Source organism: Nelumbo nucifera, chromosome 1, assembly GCF_055504915.1.
Source record: "Nelumbo nucifera cultivar China Antique chromosome 1, China Antique-T2T, whole genome shotgun sequence".
In the NCBI taxonomy this organism is placed as follows: Eukaryota; Viridiplantae; Streptophyta; class Magnoliopsida; order Proteales; family Nelumbonaceae; genus Nelumbo; species Nelumbo nucifera.
In genome coordinates this window covers 92321688-92338373 of record NC_142649.1, presented here as the reverse complement: position 1 = coordinate 92338373, position 16686 = coordinate 92321688, and the positions used below count along the sequence as shown (strand labels likewise).

Sequence of the window (16686 nt, the reverse complement as noted above, 5' to 3'; positions counted from 1 at the left end):
CGGTAGGCATCAAGGCCCCTGCTGTTGAGTCTACCATGCAAATGTATAGTTATTGGTGTATAAAAATTATCATTTTTTTAATTTGATATTGGTGGTGTTTTTTTTTTTATTTTCTTGAATAATTTGAATTTCCTATTATTGATTTATATGTATAGTTAAAATTATCATATTTTAATCTGAATTTCCTATTATTATTGTTATTATTAGATATGAAAGGAATTGTATATATGTATGAGTGAAGTAAGGGTTAAATTTGTCATTTGTGTCAATATAAGCATTTATGAGAAAGTAGCTTATCAAACATTTCCACCTCAATAAACGCTTAAAAACATAATAAATGATTTGATAAGTGGGTCACTAAACAACTTTAAGTAGATATTAAAATAAGTACTTCTAAAAAATACTTATGCAACAATTACTTATTTTATCAATCACTTAATCATCAAACGAGACCTAAGAAATTTCCAATTTGCTGTGGAGCTTGGTATCACCCGGTCCATCTAGTAGGCGATGCAATAATGATAGTCACATGGTGTATATAGCTGAGTGTCACGGGACTAATCGATGAGGCCCCGTGCGGTGCTCGATGGGGTCAAGAAAGCCTACAAATGCAAGCAACAGCACACAAAAGGCAACAAGAAGGCACACAAATTAGACAAAAGGCAACTTGTATTGCATTAGTCAGTGGTAAGCACAAGCACACAGTACAATGTCGAGGGGATCTCGTGCTTAACCTTTACACGCTTATGAACTCACTCGACTACCTACCTCCCCTCAAAGAGTACGTTAAGCTTTTGGGGGAGTGATAATAGGAAACATCAAAAGGATGAAAAATCATACTAGGTAATTACAATAACGTCATTGGCGGTCGTCCCTTACAAAATACATGTATAGCCGACCTATGACACACATGCTAACACCATGAAGGCACGCGGTTGGCACTCTGATGGCTCACGGTAGGTGCTTGATGGCGCGGCGAAGGAGTCACTTGTGACATTCTCCCCCACTCAATTCGATCTACGCCCTCGAAGATCGGCTTCGACTGGTCCTTTAGAGTCACTGTTGCGGAAGGAAGGTTCTTCTGCTGCTCCCCGAACCGGCTGTCGTCCAAGGCCGAGGTGTATAGTTTGGTGGCATGGTTGGGTTGGCCTGTTCTGTTGGGGTTTCCTATGGCTAAGTCCTTTCCTGGCGACCTCAAGGTATGTTAATGGCTAATTCAACTTGGTTATAGGGTAGGTTTGGGCCAGGTAAGGGTCAAAATGATGTTTTGGATTGTTGGGATGTTGGTTCCCATGAATTTTTCCCCAAGGGTGACTCACAGGGCTACTACGTGATTCCGTCCGAGGGATGGTGTGAAAGTGGTCCCTAAGCGGCTTGGGTGGCACTCGCTTTCCCCTGTGGTTGTGGTAGTAGGTGAGGGTGAACTTGGACACGGCCTTGGGTTTTCTGCTTTGCTTGACGGTTGTCGACGCGCACGAACTCTGTTGCTGGAGAGGTGTAGATGGCTGGATGGCCTGCTGCTTCCTGTTGCTATTGAAGTTGTTGGCTTGAGGGGCAGCTTCTTCAGCTAGTGGAGTGGGGAACTTCTCTGCTTCCTTTATGTTGGTGTTGAACAAGGCTTCTTCATGAAAAAGTTGTAGTGCAAAAACTTGCTTCCCATGAACCCCAGTAGAAGTCATAACTGGTACCATGCAAGGGGAACGCTCGTCCAAGATGCATAGAGAGTTGATATGAGGCAAGAGTGTTGCTTCTACTTTTGTCATGAAGTCCATTCCCAAGACAACTTGGAAGTCATCCAGGGGTACCACTGAAAGATTAATCTTTCTTGTCCACGGCCCAACTTGGAGGTCAACCCCACGAGCCATGCCTTCAATCGCCTTGGCCCCGGAGTTCACGGCCTTGAGCCAACCTGTCTCTTTCATAGTGTTCAGATTGAGTCGCTTGGCCTCAGCAACTGAAATGAAGTTGTGGGAGGCCCCTGTATCAACAAGGGCTTGAGTCGGCTTCCTGCCGAGGAGGATGTCTACATACTTCAGCCCCCTTTGGGCTTTCTTTGGCCTTCCATGATTGGCCTTTTTCTTCACCATGGCGTTGAAGAGTTGAAGGGCGCCCACTCTTGGCGCCTGCACAGACTTTTCCTCATCACTTTGCTCGTCATCACTGAGCTTGGCGACAAGGGCATTGATCTTCTTCTTGGTTGGGCAGTTGTGAACCAAGTGATTTCCCCCACAACGGAAGCAAGAAATTGGGGACCCAGCGGTTCTAGGCTTGTAATGGTGCTGAGGGCCTTGCTCTCCTTGTGGCTTCTTCCCATAGTCTTGTCTTGTTGGCTTGTTGAAGCTGGAGTTGTCGTACGAAGGATGTGGGCGACTTGCTCCCCCACTCAAATTATGGGAACGCGGGCTTTCTGGCTTAGGGGCTTCTTCATTTGACAAGCTAGTCTCATCGAGTTGCTCTGCCACTGCCATTGCTGTGGCGAGGTTATGTACATTGTGGCTTTGGAGCTCTAGTTCGGCCCATGGCTTCAGTCCGTCCATGAAGTTGAACAGTAGATCATTGTCGGACATGTCCATGATCTCCAAGGTAAGGGCTGAAAACTCTTTGACATAATCGTGGAGTGAGTCCCCATGCTTGAGTGCTTTCAACTTCTTCCGCGCCAAGTACTCCACGTTCTCTGGGTAGAATTGTTGCTTTAGTTCTCGCTTGAAATCAGCCCATGTCTTAATGGTGCACGTACCCCGTTCAATGTCTTGGCATCACCTGCGCCACCATAGCATAGAAATGTCAATCAAATACATGATACTGTACGAATTTGCATTAGGTCATCATCAATGCCAGCGGCACGGAAATATTGTTCCATTTGCCACAAAAAGTTGTCAAGTTCTCTAGCATCTCGGGAGCCGGCATAAGGTGTGGGCTCCCAAACCTTCACACGAGTAGGGGCCAGTGTTGTGGAGGGGCTTGGAGTGCTGGCCACTAATCTCTCGAGGAGCGTCATGTCTCCTCTTAGTTCATCTAATTGAGTCTGGAGGTTAGAAGGAGAGGCCATGGCTACTTTCATGGCCATCCATTAAGCTCTCATCTCATCCTCCCGGTCTTGGATGTCGGATCGAGATGAGCTCCCTTCTTGTCGGGATGTTGTTCCAAGGACTTCCTTGAGGGTTCTTTTCAGGACGTCTTGGACCTCGTTCATAATGCCATTTAAACGGGCTTCTAGCTCCACCACAGAGCACTCAATTGTTTCCACATTCAAGTGGATTTCTTCTACTCAGTCACACATCTCCCCAACAGTCACTTCACAGCGAAGGATGCGTGTATCGAAGGCAGCAAGCGTGTCAACTGACTTGTCGAACTTGCTTGTCTTGGATGTGCGACCCCTCGGGGCCTTCTTTGCAGCGGCTTCATCGCCTAGAGCCTCATCGGTCTCTCTAGCATGGGCAAGGCCATGCCTAATATCGTCAGTGATTTCCTTGTTGTGCTTCATTGCGCCACCACTAGTGTTGCTATGCAAGGGTCACGGGCGTTGAGGAGCAACCTGCTTTGATACCAACTGTCACGGGGCTAATCGACGAGGCCCCGTGCGGCGCTCGATGGAGTCGAGAAAGCCTACAAATGCAAGCAACAACACACAAAAGGCAACAAAAAGGCACACAAATTAGACAAAAGGCAACTTGTATTGCATTAATCAGTGATAAGCACAAGCGCACAGTACAGTGTCGAGGGGATCTCGTGCTTAACCTTTACACGCTTATGAGCTCACTCGACTATCTACCTCCCCTCAAAGAGTAGTTAAACTTTTGGGGGAGTGACAATAAGAAACATCAAAATGATAAAAAATCATACTAGGTAATTACAATAATGCCATTGGCGGTCCCCCCTTACAAAATACATATATAGCCCACCCATGACACACATGCTGACACTATGAAGGCACACGATTGGCACTCTGAAAGCTCACGGTAGGTACTTGATGGCGCGACAAAAGAGTCACTTGTGACATGAGTGCAGCAGATTTTTAAGACGCCTTGCAAAAGAGACTCGGTCAGCCACGCGAGCGGACATCACAGTTTACCTTCGAAACGTGGAACCAGGATGTATCGAATGATTGCAATTCTGAATTCTGATCGAACCTGATACTTAATCAAAGGTATTATTTTTCCAAAATAAAAAATCCGGTGGTCAAACCTGATTGGTCCCACAGTGAGTACTTAGCAGAGGTGGTATGTCACCTCACCTTTCGCTTGTATCACCCTTCACCAATATAAGTAAACTCGGTATCACCGTTCCCACAGTGATTGGTCCCGCTGTAGCGATACCGGATCTGCTCCTCACGCAGGGCGCCTCACACGCACATAGGTTGAAGGTTGAAGGTTGAATACCCAAGGAGACTAGACTCCAGAACACGGAGTGACCGACCGAACGGAGTTACGGAGTGAGAACGTGACCCAGACTTGAACCAGACGGCACCCTCTCCTTCTCCTCACAACCCCCAAATTGAACCAGTTTACTTCCACGATTATTTGCAGCGGGCTAACCACAACAATCTCTTTTCTTTGAAACTTTTTATCGAACATAGATGTACAAACAACACCTCTATCTCTCCCAGTAAATTTTCCGTCGAGGGAGTTTGAATTAGAGTGTAGAATCTGTAAACTGGTTTCCACCAACGAAATAATGGCCGAAGAAAAGGAGTCTACGTCGATTCCACTAAGTCAAGGTGATGGTTGCGAAGATCCCGAAGATCCTGCAAAGTCTCCTCCAAATTCTCCCAACTCGTCCACTCGTAAGGTCAGCCTACTCTCATCATTTATATTTATTCTCTTGTTTGTCAACTGCAAAATAAAAAAAAGTTCTCCAAATTTCGTCTTTCTTTACGTTTGTTTGTTTAATTCGTTTCAAAAGCCCATGGATTTTCATGACATTCGGATTTTCGAATTGAAAAAATTTATAAATCTTAAAGGTATCTTATATTTTTTTATGCACAATTCGATTAGTCATGGCACATCTTTGCTGGGGTTGGATAATGCTGTTTTAGTATTGTTGTTTTCGAGAGGCAGAAGGTGAATTCGTGGGAACGAAAGGTTTCCTTACTACTGTGTTCAGAAGATCTTGGTAATTTAAACCAACAGATTCACGGCATGCATCGTACTTACAACATCAGTTTAAGAACTGCAGGTTGTACTTGGTCCATATGTCCGGAATTTCGTTGTTAACAACTTAACATTGTATCTAATTGCACTTTTGAACCGATATGAATGAAAGCTTTTGTGCGTTTGCACCCAAAAAAAAAAAAAAAAGAGGCAGAATGATATGCGATCAAATCCGGAAAAAAAAATAATACGTGGCTATAGATTATGGATATGGTGAGAGTAGCATCACAATTATCCCTAAACACTCCGCCAATTCGTTGAATTTGGATTAAATTGAGCAAAATCTAAATCCAATCCATAAAGGCTTGTGCCAATTGGTTAGGTTCTCAGCTGGTGTGGGCACCTAGGTTCAGATGCAATCTGAACAATTGGAGGTGGACCTCCCTGGAGATAGGTTGGGAAGATCCTCTTCAGTGTGTTTGGATCCAGATTAGTAGGATTCAAGAATGTGTCTGAGAGAGAAAGCTGGTTCTTTTCTACCAAGTCTTGCTACTATCTTCATTGGTGACTTCAGCTGGTGACATGGAGCTGGATCTTGAGGGTCCAGGCCCCTTCAAAGTCGATTCCCAGCACTTAACCATGGACCACTTTCTTTAAAATAAAGAAAGAAACTAAAAAAAAAGTTAATTACTTTTTAACTTATATATAGTAATAAAGTTATATAAATATGAATTTAAAAAAACCCAGATAGTTGGGACACACACCCCCACCCACCATCACACACACACATCGGATGGGAGTAAATCCAAATCCGATCCGAGTATGTAAATGAATCATCCAAATCTGAGATAATTGATCAGATGTTGGATCAGGTTTCCAACTTTTGGAATCCATTGACAACTCTACATATATGCCTGTAAGAACCAAAAAAACACATGTACAATATAAGCTGTGACACTTAAGTGGCATCAAAAAATGATGTTGGTCCAGTGATCCCTAACACTGTCATCTGGGATACCTGATAGATGTCTACATGCTCCAGCACAGTGCAAGAGTCCATTCAGCTTTCCTGGAAGCTCCTCCAAGGATGAGGCCTTTTCCTAGAAAAATTCAACTATTTCTTTCCTTCCACACTGTCCAACTGACAGTGCAAAGTAATGAATTTCAAAGGATCTTCCCCTTCTCAGAAAAACCACCAACCCTCCAAGTGGAGAGGGGCACTGCTAGATTGGGTGGAGCAACCCACTGCAGATGAAATATCTGTAGAAAATGGGCCTGTATCTGGTGAGTGAGTGGACAATGTATAAGAAGATAATTAACAGACTTCTGACTCACCCTGCATAAACTGCACACATTCATGATGGTCAGACCTTTATGCAGCAAGTGGTCAATGGTTAGGATCTTATTGCAGATTGCAATCCACAAGAAAAAAGTATACTTTGAAGGTGCCTGAACTCTCCAGAGTCCAGATCCAGCTCTACATCACCAGCTGACAGTCACCAATGAAGGCTTTGTAGCAGGGTTTGGTGGAAAAGAGCCACACACATTGAAGACTCATCAAGGAAGTTCACCTCCCAATTGTTCAGATTGCATCTGAACCTATGTGCCTGCACCGGTTGAGAACCTAACCAATCAGCACAAGCCTTGTAGAATAAGGCTGGAAAGGCATCTCTGAGGGGTTGGTCAGCACACCATACATCTCTCCGAAAGAAAATTTTCTTTCCATTGCCAGGCTGTAGTCTAATATTACTGACAAAATCCGTTTAGCTTCAGGATTCCTTCCCATGGACCATAGGATTGTGAGAGTGCAAGTCTCCCAATCCATGGGAGCTCTACCATATTTGCATCCAACCACCCGCCTCCATAGCTGACTCCTCTCCTAGTGAAATCCCCATAGACATTTGCTAAGGAGAGCCTTATTCATGGTTTTCAGCTGCCTACCTCCTTTCTCCTTAGGTTCACATGTCAAACAGCAATTAGAAATATGCAGGAAAATTTCATAACTCTTGACGAAAGTAGACAACAAATTGATGCAAAGTAACTAAACAGATGAAGAAGAGATATGGAAATTCTCTTTCATGCAATAGGTTACCTTTACCTACCTTGTAGCCCCTCCTTTTAGGCAGGTTGTAATGTAGCTTGATTGTAGGAGCTGTTGTGGTTTACAGTGTTGAAGTGAAGAGAACCTGAAAGAAACCTTCCAGAACAATAGGTATTTATCCATAGTACTGTTCACACCACTATAGCAACAGTATAAATAGCAAGGCAGGGCAATAAGTTAAGACAAAATTTAGAGATCAAATTGTTCTAGAAATTCTTCTATTTATTATTTCCAGAGAAAAAGCACTTCAGTAACTCAATAAACCAAACCTAAAGCACATACATAAGATCCATGTAAGATCCTATTGATCCTATTGATACACTCAACTCCTTATCCCACTTCTATTAGGGTAAAACCAAGACTCTGCTACAATCCTAAACTAAATCATCCTTGCACAGAAAATTGAATTTTACTTTGGCCACCAACTTGCGTTCAAACTTATAAATAAAGTAACTAAGCAATTGACCACACCCTAAATAAATTTGGAAAATGTTCCTAATTAAAGTAGGATTCAGAATAAAGCAAAAGTACCAACCTTAAGCAATAGAAATTACTAAAGGACTGTTAGTACTTCTAGAACTCTTATTTAAAAATTTCTAAACTAATACATTCTCTAAGGATTGAGATTGGTTGAAAAACAAAACCATGATGAAAGCTGATTCTCATTAGCATCACCTTTCGAATCCAAGAATATCAACCAAGCATCCTGCAACAAGGCTAGAGCTCAGCTTTAACTGAGGTTCCAATTTCCAGTGTATGAAAAAAAACCACATGTTGATTGTTAAGCTTTATAGCATTGGTGTTCGGGGATCCAAGTTCTTTTTTCCTTTTTTTTTGTTTCAAGGACTTCAAAAAGAGAAGGATAATTTTCTATTTGAGTGTTTGCAAGTAAAATCTTAATGGTTTTCAGAAGAAAGAGGGAAAGCATTAGCACTTAGCAATACTTGCAGCTACTGATAAGAGAAGTAATTCATGCAGATGGCTAAGAAAAATGTATTTGTGCAACTTTATTTGACATAAGTTATTCTTCTTCTTGAACACCTTATTTGTTGTTTTGATATCTTTTTTTTTTCTTGGGGGGTACTTGTCATGTTGATATCAAATACAGACTAACCTGCATTAAATTTTATGTTATTTTCTCTTTTGATCAGGCTTGCTATGCTGTTCTCCAAAGTTGGGTCTCAAAAAAGTTCATGACTGGATGGTAACAAGCTTTATTGTTACTGGTGGCTTTGATTTCTTATAATTTCACTTTCCAAGCCTAACTTTAAGATTTTATATGAAATTGCAGTGTAGTTCTTTTCCCTGTTGCAGTTACATTTTTTGTTACATGGTGGTTTATCCAGTTTGTTGACAGTTTCTTCAGTCCAATATATGCTAGGCTTGGCATTGACATATTTGGTACGTATGATCTTTTACCCCTCTGATGTTCTGCAATGGTGAAGAACAGGCCTTGCTTCCCTGATGAAACAATAGATGAGTATTTTTATAGAGCTTCAAGAAACCAAACTTTATTGTAAGAATTATTAGGAATTTAGGATATACAAAAACTTCTCTGTGAGATGAAGGAGGGATGCTATTTGCAGCCTCATAGGCTCCTGTGAAAGCCGAAACCTAAGTGGGGGTTCCTCCACCAGTTGTCCTTGGGGGTGATCATGGAATGGGATGGGCCCAAGATGGGCTTAGCACCTATGATAGGAATTACAGTAAGTAGTACATGAAAGAACTATTGCATGGGCCTGGGCCGAGCCAAGCTTGAGTTTGGGCCTATGACATTGAAAATGTGACCACCCAATGCTCATGGATGTCTCTTCTTATAGGTGAGGGCAAAGCCTTCATTCCCATAGTGCTTGTTCATTCAACACTCAGTACTTGCTTGGTCATTGTCCCACAGTGCTTAATTAAATCTTTGCCTTCATCTGTATAAGGAGTGGTAGTGTGCTACCCAGAGAGAATAACCCATCAACTCTTACAAGTGTTGACTAATTGACATGTGTAACTCATGAATATATGTAATATCTATTAAAATATTTATATAAAACATTTATTATATATTATATTAGAAACATAATATTATATAATAAATATTATATATATAATCTAAAATATCACCCCTAGTTATCCTCTTAACATATCACCTTGTCCCTTTGATGTAGGACCAATTCAGTTCTAGTCCTTATAATGTTGAATGATCTTCTTTGATCAGAATTTTATGACTGTTGATGGCTGTAATGGCTGTAATGGCTTCTTGAAGGAATAAGAGAGAAAATAGGGATAGAAAGAAGAAAGAAAATACCTGGAATCACTCACATGGTGCCTAGAATCACTCTTGGGCATGGGAATCACTCACCATAGTTAGCATAAGCTGAAGAAAATTCATAAACTTCATTCCTCTTTGTGTAGAACGTCCATACATATTTATAGACTCTAAACTCATAATAAACCTAGGGATCAAACTGTTAGACTCATAATAGTCCTAGGAGTCAAACCGTTAGACTCATTAACTCTAGTAGAACTCAAACTAAGTTGTCATTATCCTATTTCAATTCAAAGAAGACTCAATAACTCTAATCCTACCTATGCAATAACCCTGAATTTAAACATAAATAAACTATAACTAGACAAATTAAACCCCATCATTGGACCCCATAGAAAATTGCAAAATGACAAAAACACCCCTACTGTCCAAAAATACATAAAATTTCATAAATTCCAATTTTGACTCTTCAGCTCCTACATCACCCTTTCACCAATATCAGATCCCATAGGCCTTGTTATTGTTCTGTGGCTTGTCCTTTATTTATTATTTTCTTTAGAGCAAAATCGTTCTGCTATCTTTAGATAAATGCATAGGGGCCATTGTATGGTGTAACAGTAATATCTTGGGGCAAAAAGTGTGAGAATGTGGATTTGAGTATGAGAGTGGCCACTTTGTGCAAGAAAATGCCGAAGTGTCCACCCCTCCCAAGATCCTGGATGGCTAGGGGCAACATTGGTTAATGCCTTAGTGGCCCTTTATAGTTATATAAATGCTCATCTTTATTGTTTAAATTATAACATCTAGTTCAGGGGTTAAAATCTTAAATCTGCAGGGCTTGGATTTGTCACATCTCTAGTTTTTGTATTTTTCGTTGGCATATTTGTTTCATCATGGATGGGTGCCACTGTCTTTTGGCTGGGAGAATGGTTTATAAAGCGGATGCCCTTTGTAAGACATATATATTCAGCCTCAAAGCAAATCAGTGCAGCTATTTCTCCAGGTACCATATTATCCTAATTTCCCTATTTTACTGATTTTCACATATTCATCTTTATAACTTTTGCCAACTATTGAAGTTATTTCATATCAGTCTTGGATGCTTTGAGGACTGCAAGATATCACTGCCATTTTTTACTATGGCATGACCTGCCAATTGTTAGTATCTCATTGATGTTCTTGATGCCTCACTAGCATGAAATGGTGTCTCCCATGTATTCCAACAATCAATTCATACCTGCTTGTTTATGTAGTCACACAGATTTCACCTCTTCAATCTTCAAGGCACAAGTTACTATAGTGTTGTGATTATATAAACTGTAGGACTCAAATGAATGAAAAAACTACTTGAGAGAAACTGGAGTGTAAACTTTAGTAGATCAAATATGATGCCTAGGCTATCCTGGAACCTAGAGTTGGATTCATTAAGGCTGTTTTGGTTTGATAGAAAATGAGAGAGAAACTGAAAGTTACGGGGAAGCTCTTAAGGCATTTCACAAATTTTATTAAGAACTTTTCCTCAACTATCTGTTTCTCTAATTTTATATCAAACCAAAAACAGCCTAAGAACAATGAAAGCTTAATCTGAATGTTTTTTATTCTTTTTGATCGGTTCCCTGAGTGTGAATTGTGAAGGAGAAAGTACTGATGCACTTTTTGGATTATGTAGAGATGATTTCTGAGTTATTATAGTGTTGGAGTTGAAGACAAGAGGATAAATAAGAGAGAAAAAGACAAGAAAGAGAATAGGAAAAATGGGCAGGTTGAATAGAATGTATGATTGCCCATTTATTTTAATAGATCAAATATATTGGAGAAGACACTTCTAACCCTTTACAATAAAGTTATGACTGGACATGTACAAGTAAACATAAATTACCCAATTATTCCCTTACATACATCTAAACAGCAGTGCCTACATGTTTGAAACTCCTAATTAAATATTGTACCCCAAGTTTCATGCCAAAATGTCTCTCTCATTGTTCCTGCCTCTACCTTGGCTGAAATACCAATGGTACCAAATGTTGTCCTAGTGTATATTAATAAATATTTCTGATATTGTTATTGACTAAAAGAATAAGAAGATAACATTTTCTTTCCTTTCAGATCAAAATACCACTGCTTTTAAAGAGGTTGCAATTATACGTCATCCACGTGTAGGTGAATATGCATTTGGTTTTATCACATCGTCAGTTGTTCTTCAGGTAATTGCTAGATGCATGATCAAAATTCATGTTAAGATGATACTTGAGTCACCTACAATGCTTTCAGAATTTTTTTGTTGATTAATCCATGACATATTATCATATCCTATCTACCACTTTAGCTTCTCTTTGGTCCAATTATTTTTTCATTTAAGTATGCTGTTGTGGAATAATTTGTTTTCTGAATTTATCAGGTCACTTATTGTTCTATCGCAGTAATATTGAAAACAATATGCTTCCTCCTCCTCGTCATCATCATATAAGCCTTATCCCAACTGTATGGGGTCAGCTACATGAATCCTGTTTTGCCATTCAGTTAGACGATTCAGGATCCATGACCATAAGAGTTTGGCAAAAGTTTTAGTTTCTGGCTGCCAACTTGATGCAACCCTCCTCCTTTATCTGCACTTGGGACCAGCAGTGTAAGAAGTTTGCACTGGTGGACTTTAAGTCAGACGTCCATTTAGAACAATTTGAGTTAGAAACAAGTTCTATATCTGGTTTTGTACATTGTTCTTCTATCAAGGATGATCAACACAGTACTGTCTATGTTGATCTGGTAGCTTAGTGAACAAGTTTAGTAATTTATCATCTGTGTAGGATTGAAATGGAGTTGCCTCTCTCTAAGCAAAAGGCAATGCATACATGTATTTCAGTAAATAAAGATGATCTTCCTTAATTGGAGGAGTGGTCAGAAATCATGAAGGTGAACTCTTAGTCAGCTATTGTAGACCAGCTGAAGAAGGAAACTCTCTGATGGATGAAATGTTAGCACTTCTCCATCTTAAATTGAGTAATATAGTGGGCTGGAATGATGTATACATAGAAGGGGACTGCCATGTAGTGATCAATTGACTAGCAGCTGAAGACCAAGGCCCATGGAACTTAAGGCACCTCATAAGAGAAATCAGGCTACTGGTATCCACTATGAACCACTTATTCAAATGGATCCCCAGATCAGCAAAGAGTTTAGCAGGTTTCCTAGCCATGGAGGGAATTAACAAAACTTTGCTGGACTGGGGTATGCCTAGTCCTGGGAGGGACTTGTACCAAAATATCACTTAGGCTCTGTTTGTTTTTCAGTAAATGGGGAGGGGAAAAGTTGGTTGGCAGGAAAGTGGTTGCTGTTGACCAACTTTCCAGTGTTCACTTTTCAGTTAGTTGTGGGCCCTGATAACTTTTCCCTGGGTATCACTTACCCCCACCTTCCAGGCAGTGTTTTAAAAGCGAAAGGTGCAAAAAAAGCACAAGGGCCATTTTGTGCCCAAGGCACAAGGCGGGGCCCCGCACCAAAAAATTAAAAAAATGCAAATTATTAAAATATTAAACAAATTATTAATTAAAAATGTAAACTTAAATTTTAAAATAAATGCTTGAGAAAAGCCTATTATCTCAAACTAAAACACATAAACATAACATGTAAAACATATTTAAAATGAAAATTTTAAAATAAAATCAAGCATAACATATAAAACATATTCAAGCATGTAAACTCTTAATCTCTTCATTTTTTTCCCAATTGCATTACTTCAAATAGCTAATATGATGTTAAGCATTATTCATTCTTGATTCTAGGAGTCGCCTTTGTACCAAGCCCCTCGGAGCAAACCCAAACAAGTCCATATTAAGGTCTTAAATTCTTAATCCCTATAAAAAAGAAAGGTTTTATAACTTTGTGTTTTTAAAAAATACCTTTTATTAGGATGAATGAATGAGCATCATTAGCAGCAGATATGGCTGCAAAACACAAAAAAAGGGAAAAAAAACGCACAGATTTTTAAAACGTGCATGCCTGGGCTGAAACGCAATGCATGCCAGGCTTGTGCCTTTCGAAAATATTCTGCCTGGGACCTAGGCAAGGTGCATACCCTAAAATGCACCTCGCTTGTGTGCCTAGGTGCGCTTTTTTAAATCACTGCTCCCAGGTGGGCAAATAACCTACCTACCTGGGTAAAAAGTTGACAAGACACCATGGGACAAAATTGCCCCTTACAATAATCACATATTGTGGGTAAAAATGGTCAAAAGAACACTTACCTGGGAAACAAAAGAACACAGATAAATGTACTTAACCAGATAAGTGCATTTACCCAGATAAAGGGCTTAACAGAAAATGAGCAGGGCCTTAAAGTATTGTAAGGTGTTGTCGGCTTTGAGTTGTTTGTATATGTACTGTCATGCTTCCAATTTTTTAATCTATGGTTCTTCTCAATATTAATATTATTTCTGCTACTGAGGAAAAGAAAACAAAGAAGATGATCTTCCTTGTTTCTGTTGGTATGTTAACCTGCAAAAGGAACTACTTGTTTAGGCTCAGTTCAGGAATGCATACAATAAGAAATAATCACATCCTCTTGAACTCTGTTAGTGTTGGAGGCATGAACCATAGAAAAAGTGTGCCAGTTTGTTTCCCATCGTAACATTCCAACAGAAAGGAACTTCCAAATAAAATTTGTTTCCAACAAATAGTGAGAGGAAGAAACGTCCAAATATTTTTTTGATAAATAAACTTCCAAATAAATTGCCTTACTAAAACCGTGTTGCAAACCATGAAGAAGATTCATAAGGGGAGATAGGATTTACACGTGTTGGTTTAAATTTGTCAACATTCAATTCATCTTCTACCAAAAACAGCATTTAATTCAGCTAAATGTTGATATGTGCCATAGAAGCCATTTGAAATATACCAAATAAAATACAAGTGACATAATAGACTAGAAATCAACTAGGCAAACAATGGAATAGAAGTAAGAAGTGCTTTTAATGTCTGATGATGTATATTACAAATTAGTCCTGCATTTCATGAAGCCCATTGTTCATTAGTATACCAATTTGCACACACATTAAATGGCCTGAAACTGGGAATGCTCTGTTGTCTTGCAGTAAACATAGAGCTTGATGAAATATGAGGTTTTATCATTGTGCATCTCATTGGCTCAGTTTCTTTTTTGTTTGTTTGCTTGCTTGCTTGTTTGTTTCTGGTTGCAGAGAGATAATGGTGATGAAGAGCTCTGTAGCGTTTATGTCCCTACAAATCATCTATATATTGGTGACATTTTTCTGGTTAACTCTAAAGAGATCATAAGACCAAATCTCTCTGTTCGAGAAGGAATAGGTGTGTTTTCTTGTTTTATTTGTCCAATATTGTTTTGCTGCCATGGTTATTTTCATAGTTGCTAGTTTCCAGTTTCCAGTTTGTGTTGTGTAGCTCCTGACTCATGTTTAACTAAGGAAAAATATGGAAACAATAGGTGTACACCAATGGCTTCCTTGTTACAAGTGTCACATGATTGCCCTTTTTTCCCTGAAATTTTCTGAAAGGTCTATTATTGAGTTAGGCTGCGATCAGATAGGGATCAATGCAAAGCTAATCTCAGATCTTTTGCACATAGAGGTGATACCTGATTTGGTACCTAGCTTGGGTTGATCATTTCTTAAATTTTGAAGGGGTCCAGGTCCAATGCACATCCATTCGCATACATCAAACCTGATTAATGTCAATATGGAATTATTCTGATAACTGATACTTACTGGATCATGACATGCAAATCCAAACGTGCCCCCGCCATATGTAATACCTGAGTAATTACTTTGATTAATCCATTGGTTGACTGCGAGAAGGATGACATATCAGCCAGCCCTCCTCCCCTTGGAATATCAGTATTCTACTGAGAAAGAGAATAAACAATGAAATGTAATGTTAATGACCAGCATTAAAAAAAATTTTGAGAAAGGAAAGCATACTCATATAAAGAATCATGATTTGCATTTTCCAGAATATATATATATATATATATATATATATATATATGGAGAAGTATTGATAATAAAACTTGAGGTGTTAACTTGATCATGAATGATCATCCACTTGTTGCAGAATTTCAATATGCCAATTTTGATAGTCCTGTTGGTTATTCTGCACTTATGCTTTCTGGTGGCAAGTTTGTAAATTTATTTTAACCTCCAATAGAATACTGAATAAGTTTAATTGATCTATTGAGATATGCTTAATGACATTCAGATATTACTGCTACTGCCCTATTGACCTATTCCACACTTATAATTTGTATTTCTTAGTTCTAGATCTCTTAATTTCTCATTTAATCCAATAGCAGCCCATATCTCTACCATTATAGGCATATGTAACCTAATCTGGATGCCCTTGTTAATTACTCAGAGATCATAGTTTCTGGAGGTATGACAATGCCACAACTAATCTCTCCTCATGAAAGGATTCCTCGTCAGGGAGATCGGATCCCTCTGAACAGAATAATATAATAGCTTGGATTACATATCTGGTAACTCTGCGGCAACCATGTTTTGAATCATTGTACACATCAAGCTCACTATATCATACTGATGCTCTGTTAGTTTCTTTGTGGCAGGTTTACAGGGTTAGCCTGTTATATTATTATCCAGTCATTCACATTTGTAATTGATGGGATTTCCCCATTCTAGGGCTTCTATCTTTTTCTTTTCTTTTCTTTTCTTGTGCACTTTCTGCATCTGCTGGATGCTGTATCTTGTACTAGTGAAGATGTGCAATATATGTTGGAGATCTGGTTCTTACTTTGGTGTTGCATCCCCATTGTTTTAAGTGTTTATATAGTAATATTTGAACCTGTCTCACCTGTCACCCCCGGTCCGGTGGTACCCCACCATCTTTCCCGGAAGGAGAAAAACGAAATTTTATTATTGAATTATGGATTCCTATGTCTCTCAAGGTTTGTAATCATTTAGGATCTCACAATTCCATATTTGACAATAGTGCTTATGTGCTGGCCACTGCAGTTTTAAGCAAAGCAATCCACATATGCAGTTATATGGCCTCAAGAGTCTTCTCTTATTTGGTTCAGCTTTCATGAATCCTACAAGAAACCCAGGAAAAAATCATCTTTTCTCCACCTTTTTGCTGTGCGACCATACAGTTGTTTTGAAATGAGTGTTCAACCTTTGGGACTGCACCTCAACATGGAAATTCTGTACTTGTTTAGGGTTAAGACAGAAAATCAGTGGTATTAATTCCTGCAACCC

At 39.4% G+C, this 16686-nt stretch overlaps 1 protein-coding gene across 2 annotated transcripts; it reads left to right on the top strand.

Moving 5' to 3' along the window:
* Nucleotides 1-4290: 4290 nt before the first annotated feature.
* LOC104589603 (protein LIKE COV 2-like) lies at nucleotides 4291-16234 on the top strand. Of its 2 annotated transcripts, none has more exons than XM_010247966.3 (8): nucleotides 4291-4788; nucleotides 8343-8395; nucleotides 8483-8592; nucleotides 10284-10451; nucleotides 11555-11652; nucleotides 14641-14767; nucleotides 15830-15950; nucleotides 16038-16234. In XM_010247966.3, the coding sequence occupies exons 1-7, from the start codon at nucleotides 4675-4677 to the stop codon at nucleotides 15928-15930; spliced, it is 771 nt and encodes a 256-aa protein (XP_010246268.1). In that variant the 5' UTR covers nucleotides 4291-4674; the 3' UTR covers nucleotides 15931-15950; nucleotides 16038-16234. The 2 variants fall into 2 exon arrangements, with proteins under 2 accessions (XP_010246268.1, XP_088744879.1); XM_088888753.1 differs by having other exon boundaries at nucleotides 16024-16234.
* The last annotated feature ends 452 nt before the right edge of the window (nucleotides 16235-16686 follow it).

Coding starts and splice junctions, on each gene's coding strand:
- LOC104589603 (XM_010247966.3), top strand. CDS start 4,675: ATGGCCGAAGAAAAGGAGTCTACGTCGATTCCACTAAGTCAAGGTGAT. Junction 8,593..10,283: donor GCTTGGCATTGACATATTTG/GTACGTATGATC, acceptor TTAAATCTGCAG/GGCTTGGATTTGTCACATCT. Junction 14,768..15,829: donor CTCTGTTCGAGAAGGAATAG/GTGTGTTTTCTT, acceptor TTAATTACTCAG/AGATCATAGTTTCTGGAGGT.